This window comes from Macrobrachium nipponense, chromosome 28 (genome assembly GCF_015104395.2).
Source record: "Macrobrachium nipponense isolate FS-2020 chromosome 28, ASM1510439v2, whole genome shotgun sequence".
NCBI lineage: Eukaryota > Metazoa > Arthropoda > Malacostraca > Decapoda > Palaemonidae > Macrobrachium > Macrobrachium nipponense.
The window spans coordinates 15953439-15960388 of record NC_087217.1 but is presented as its reverse complement, the minus strand read 5'-3'; the positions used below and the strand labels follow the sequence as shown (position 1 = coordinate 15960388).

Sequence of the window (6950 nt, the reverse complement as noted above, 5' to 3'; positions counted from 1 at the left end):
CGTCCATCAAAATTCATCTGTAAATCATAAACTCCCTAACTCTAGACAGTTCAGATATGTAACTCTAAAGGGCACCCTTGACAGGTAGTGTAGTATTATTATTTGTGGTAGGTCCTAGATATCAAACTATTTCTTTATGTTGTTTTCTATGTTAATGTTTGTAGCATGGCTTGTCATAACTTATGTGCTTGTGTTCATGTGTGCATGAATATTGATAGTTATTGTCTGTTTTTCTGTTACAGATGTGGTAGTTTGGTAATGTGTTGAATAAAGCTTGGAATCTGTCACCAAGTGTTTACTTTCATTACAATTTATTCAACACACTACCTATCATGGCCAAGCTGCTGAAGCCGTCCAGACTGGACACAGATCCCAGCTCGCCCACTGCAGCCAAAGAGTGGAAGCACTGGCATAAAACATTCACCAACTTCATAGAAGAAAGTGGAGATGCTGCACCAGACAAGTTGAGGGCATTAGTGAATTGTGTGTCCCCGAGTGTGTATGAACTCATTGAAGACTGTAGTACTTTTGAGAGTGCAATCGCCAAACTGGAGAGTGCTTATGTCAAGTTGCCGAATGAAGTTTTTGCTTTTGTAGGCATGTTTTGGCGACACGACGACAGCAGTCAGGAGAATCCCTTGATGAATTTCTGAGGGAGCTACATAAGCTAAGCAAGGATTGTAACTTCCAGGCAGTCAGCTGAGCAATATCGGCAGGAGCTAGTACGTGATGCATTTATCAATGGTATTGCCTCAGCATTTATTCGTCAGCGCCTACTAGAAAATAAGTCACTGAACCTGGAGGCTGCACACAGTCAAGCTCGTACGTTGGATCTTGCCCAGCGTAGTGCCGACGCGTATGCATCTCCACCCATTCCTCATACTGCTGCTTTAGTTCCAGAGTGGCAGGCACAGCCCAGAGGTGACCAGCAGCAGCAGCCAACAAAAGAAGAAGCAGAAAGAAGTTCACCTGGAGATTCAGCTGTTGCTGCTGCTTACTTATCTAAGAGGAAATGCTATTTTTGTGGTAATGCACTCCACAGTACAGGTAGAGTGAGTTGTCCTGCACGTACTGTTAAATGTAACAAATGTGGTAAAACAGGTCATTTTGCAAAAGTCTGTAAATCAATGGCTTCAGGTAGTACTACTGCTGCATTGTATAATCCCACTTTGCTCACAATAGCTGCCACGTATCCAAAGAATCTTTCACATGCAGCTACAAACATTACTGTAAATGGCCATTCATTGAAGGCACTAATTGATTCTTGTAGTTCAGATAGTTTTATACGGGAGGAAGTAGCACAGAAACTAAATTTGACAATAGTTCCTGTAGGTACAGCAGTCTCAATGGCATCAAAATCTTTAAATGCTAGTTCCCATGGGTTTGTTACAGCAGACTAGTGCACCTTGATCAGAGATATCCTTGTATCCAGCTCGGGGTCCTGAAGGATTTATGTTGTGATGTTATCTTAGGTTATGACTTTCAAAAGCAACACCAGAGCGTAACTTTTCAATATGGAGGGAATAAACCAAGTTTAAAGATAACTGGAGCCAAACCTGTCTGTGTATTAGCAACAGCTGATATCGATGAACCGTCATTGTTTCCAAACTTGCCTCAACAGTGTAAACCCATTGCAGTTAAATCTAGACGCTATAGCCAGGATGACCAGCTGTTTGTAAAGACCAGATATCACATTTACTATCTGAAGGTATCATTGAGCCAAGTATATCCCCTTGGAGAGCACAGGTTGTAGTAGTCAAAGATTCACTTGGCAGGCACAAAAAGAGACTTTGCATTGATTATTCCCAGACCATTAACCAATACACAGAACTAGATGCATACCCCCTCCCAAGGATAGAGGATATGGTGCATGACCTTGCAAAATATAAGGTGTTCTCCACATTTGACTTAAAGAGTGCATATCACCAAATCAGCATTAAAGAGAGTGAGAGGAAGTACACTGCTTTTGAGGGTGCAGGGAAATTGTTTCAGTTTTGTAGGATTCCATTTGGTGTCACGAATGGTGTAGCTGCTTTCCAAAGAGCTATGGATAAACTAGTTGAAGATGAGAACCTCAAAGATACTTTTCCATATCTAGATAATATTACTGTAGGTGGATTAACTCAGGCTGAACATGATGAAAACGTTCAAAAGTTCTTGGATGTGGTTCAGAAACGGAAGATCACCCTAAATGAAGTGAAATCGGTTGTGTCTGTTCCTACAATCAATGTTCTAGGGTATTGTGTCGGTAATAATGTGATAAAGCCTGACCCTGACAGATTACGTCCCCTTCAAGAATTACCGCCTCCCACAAATATGGGGTCTCTGCGAAGAGCTCAAGGGTTGTTTGCATATTATGCCAAATGGATCCCTCGTTTTTCTGATATGATTCATCCCTTAGTGAACACAAAAACTTTTCCACTGAGTGAGCCAGCACTAGCTGCTTTTAACTCCTTAAAAAAACAACTTATGGATGTTTCACTACGGTCTGTGGATGAGAGCCTTCCCTTTGTTGTGGAGTGTGATGCTTCGGAAGTTGCTGTTTCAGCAGTCTTAAACCAGGGTGACCGGCCGGTAGCTTTCATGTCAAGAACGCTCCAGGGTAGTGAGTTGCATTATCCAGCAGTGGAAAAGGAGGCTACCGCTATTATTGAAGCTGTTCGCAAGTGGAGCCATTCTTAGCAAGACGACATTTTACTCTGATTACTGATCAGCGATCCTGATGTTCATGTTAGACAGCAGGAAGAGAACTAAAATAAAGATAACAAGATACAAGAGTGGAGGTTGGAGCTGGCATCGTACAGCTATACCATACAGTATCGTCCTGGGAAACAGAATATTGCACCGACACCCTGACTCGTGCCTATTGTTGTTCTATTTCTTTAATGTCGAATCTCACTGACATCCACGAGAACCTCTGCCATCCTGGGGTCACTCGTCTTTTGCACTTTGTGCGATCTAAAAACCTCCCCTTTTCAACAGATGACGTGAAAAGAGTGTGTGCTTCCTGTAAAATCTGTGCACGACAAAAACCGCAATTCCATCATCCAGGGAAAAGGAGTCCTCATAAAGGCCACCCAGCCAATGGAACGTCTTAGTATTGATTTCAAGGGGCCTCTGCCCTCTACCACGAACAACAAGTACATTCTTACGGTTATTGACGAGTATTCACGTTTCCCCTTTGTGTTTCCCTGTCCAAACATGCATTCTAAAACAGTGATCAAATGTCTTGAATCTATCTTTAGCCTTTGTGGAATGCCTAGTTTTATTCATTCAGATCAAGGTCCTTCTTTCATGTCCCAGGAACTGAAAATGTACCTTTCTCAGAAAGGGGTTGCAACAAGCAAAACAACACCTTATCATCCGATGGGGAACGGCCAGGTTGAGAGATACAATGGTATTATTTGGAAATCTATTCTTTTAATACTTGAAACTCGTAACTGAAGACTCAACACTGGGAGATAGTACTTCCTGAGGTTTTGCATTCAGTTAGGTCGCTCTTATGTACAGCAACCAATGAAACCCCTCATGAACGTTTCTTTAGGTTTCAGCGACGCTCTAGTCTTGGAAATACATTACCATCATGGCTTTTGACTCCTGGACCCGTACTATTGCGACGACATGTTAGGTCTAGCAAACATGAACCGTTAACTGATCAGGTTCAACTCATGAATGCAAACCCAATGTATGCAAATGTCAAATATCCAGACGGAAGAGAATCAACTGTGTCTACTCGTGACTTAGCTCCAAGTCCTGAGGGTGCAATGATTCCTGTACACCAGGTTGAATCGTTAAGAGAGATGGAGTCCTCAAATACACCTGGAGTGCAGGATGCACAAACTCATGTTACACCTGAAGTGCAGGATGCACAAACTCATGACAGTTCACAAACTAATGATAGCCGTGATTCTCATGTGCCCACTGAGCTAAGAAGATCCACTCGTGTGTCAAGACCTCCTGATCGCTACGGATGGGATTAAACCAATACATTTGTTTAGTTTAACAGTGAAATTTTCTAGGAGGGGAGAATGTAGTATTATTATTTGTGGTAGGTCCTAGATATCAAACTATTTCTTTATGTTGTTTTCTAATGTTAATGTTTTGTAGCATGATTGTCATAACTTATGTGCTTGTGTTCATGTGTGCATGAATATTGATAGTTATTGTCTGTTTTTCTGTTACAGATGTGGTAGTTTGGTAATGTGTTGAATAAAGCTTGGAATCTGTCACCAAGTGTTTACTTTCATTACAGGTAGTATTTAATTTTCTTTAGAAGAAAAATCCATAAATACTTGACTAGAATAAGACGGTCACTAAGGAAGTTCTGGGCTTGGCAACCCCCAAGAATAAAGCCTACTTTACTGGGGAAAGGTTGACTTTCAAGGAATGATGAGGCCATAATCTTCTGCACCATACCCAAAAAACAGCCTCAGACTTTTTGTAATTGCTAGATAAATATATTCCATGATATACAGTTACTATACAAATTCTTTTATAGAGAAACAAAAAAAAAAATGAAAAACATAATCACAAGCCAAAATTAAATATGTTTGTAATACTATATAGGTAGTCCTTGAGTTACAATGTTTCAAGTTCTAAAATTTCAAAGTTACAATGGCGATACCAGTTACCATACTTCAAAGTTGCGATGGCGATACAGAGTGTGAGACTTTTGTCTGTTTTAAACTGTTTAAAATGCAAATTTACGTAAGATTAGCATGTCTTCCAAAGGCCCAAGTGAGTCTCCAGCCGGTGGTGTGATGAAGTGGAGGCATTCCATTACTTTAGAGCAGAAAATAAAAAAAAGAATTAACAGTACAGTAGTATATGTATAGATTATATGGTGTCGGCTAGGCTGCCTCAGAATTAGCATATTTTTGAGTAACGATGGGGCCATTGCCATCAAAACTAGAGGACAACCTGTACTATATACAATAGCTCACCAAGATAACGGATTAAAGCGTCCGAGCCAACCCTGCTATAAAAGAACGATTGTTTTTGCTGTAAAGTCCACGTAGCTCGTGTACTAACCACTTTTCTTTCATCTCTTTATCCCATCTTCTAGTTAAATAAATTAAAAATGTAAAAGAGAATGACAAAAGTATTGTTTGTAACGTTACAACTAAAGGAGAAACAGCTGTTTTGCTAAGAACAACCAAATCGCATTTCATCATCGAACGATAGTCAACAATTACCATAGTTGTTACATATAACGTTAAATAAATTAGGACTGATGTATTTTTACATTATACCCTATTTTCTATGGAGAAAAGATTGGCAAGGAAATATACTATGCCGTACTACTAAATTCAAGCTGCAAGTTGTCGCTGAAGCTGAGAAAACAATGTCAAGCTACTTAACTATAAATTATAGTGCACAGACGCGGATTAAACTCCCGTAAATTTCTATACGCCATCAAACTCGACCGTAAATAAAATCGGAAGAAAAGTATTTTAATAAGAACTAATGAGCAGAACACCTTTTACTGTTGTTTTCATTCTAATAAAAGATAAATATGTAAAGCTCATATAATGAAATAGAGAGAAAATAGCAAACTGAATCTCGTGAATCTTTACACAAAAAATGCACCCAGCGCCATTCTACTAACCAAAAAATAACGCTTACGTTCACAACGAGACCTATTTAAAAGCCATATTTTGACTTAAAAAATACTGTAGTATAATGAAATATAACCTTGTCTTATAAAAATTAAGTGTCATTTATGCCGACTATAAGCAAGAAACTAGCTTTCAGTTAAATACGACGAAATAAACTTACATTGTAATTGCCCACAACTGATTTCCGAACCAAAACAGTGACCAGTATGTCTGAATTTATACACTAAAAATATGAGAATATTCATAAAATATTATTGGACACTGTGAATAATATTTTAAATGAGCCATGGAAAAAGAGACATATTCGTTATTTTTCTATTTTATATGATACTAATAGTGAATATTACATATTTGGCGCTAGATCCAAAGCCAAAAACCCTCAAATTGATATTTCCATTTTCCACTAATATATCCAGAAGTACGATATACAGTTATCTCTGTTATCTCGGTGTGCTACTGTACTTTTGAGTCATAAGCTTCAATTCCTATGCCATCCAAGCAGCACAATTCTATTGATAATTATACACAGGGATACATATAATTTATAAACCGAGTGAATAATAAACAAGAAAATAGCTGAGATTTGGGAAGAATGACAAAAGTCATTATCAACAGCCTACCACATATTCAGCAAAGATATCCAACAGAAAGAATGAAGTAAGCTCTTTCTTAAAGAAATTACAGTACTACTATCTTTTGGATAACCAGTCACATTCTGAACTATAGAGTTTCCCACTGCATAACAAACTATTTTATTCACAACTAATAGTATATAATTATTTACTAATATATATATATATATATATATATATATATATATATATATATATATATATATATATATATAGAGAGAGAGAGAGAGAGAGAGAGGAGAGAGAGAGAGAGAGAGAGTGTATGACTGTCGTTGTGTTTACACTTGGATCTTAAGTGGAAGGAGATCAATCATGTTTCATCATATCAACTTACTGTTGGCAAACAGCAAATTTAAAATATGCATGAAGATTTTGCACACAAGTAATAAGTAGAGAATGCAATAAAGGAAAGGAAAGTGAGATTAAATAAATTTTCACAAGAAATTGTTTAAACAAACAATCCAAAGCACGCAGATGTTGAACATGGCACAAGTGCGTTTTATTACGGAGCAGAGTTACTTTTACAGTGCTAAAAAATCGTAAAAAGCAAGTGTCACTCAATTGGTATTTTACAGCAAAAAGAAAGATAAAAATGAAATTCTAGCAAATATAGTGCAAGTGAAAGAAATGGGTGAAATGCCAAAATTTAGTGAGAGAGAATAATCAATATAGCTCAGCTGGAAAGTCAGTGGGTAGCAGA

General features: G+C 38.1%; 2 protein-coding genes across 2 annotated transcripts in view; one reads left to right on the top strand and one right to left on the bottom strand.

Annotated features, from left to right (window-relative positions):
- LOC135201456 (DNA-binding protein Ewg-like) overlaps positions 1 to 6950 on the top strand; it is a 112996-nt gene that overhangs the window by 49249 nt on the left and 56797 nt on the right.
- Positions 3944 to 6950, bottom strand: part of LOC135201876 (DNA-binding protein P3A2-like) — a 42181-nt gene continuing 39174 nt past the window's right edge. Inside the window, 1 exon segment of the mRNA XM_064231176.1 lies at positions 3944 to 4782. Coding sequence (XP_064087246.1) covers positions 4691 to 4782 — 92 coding nt within the window. The 3' untranslated portion in view covers positions 3944 to 4690.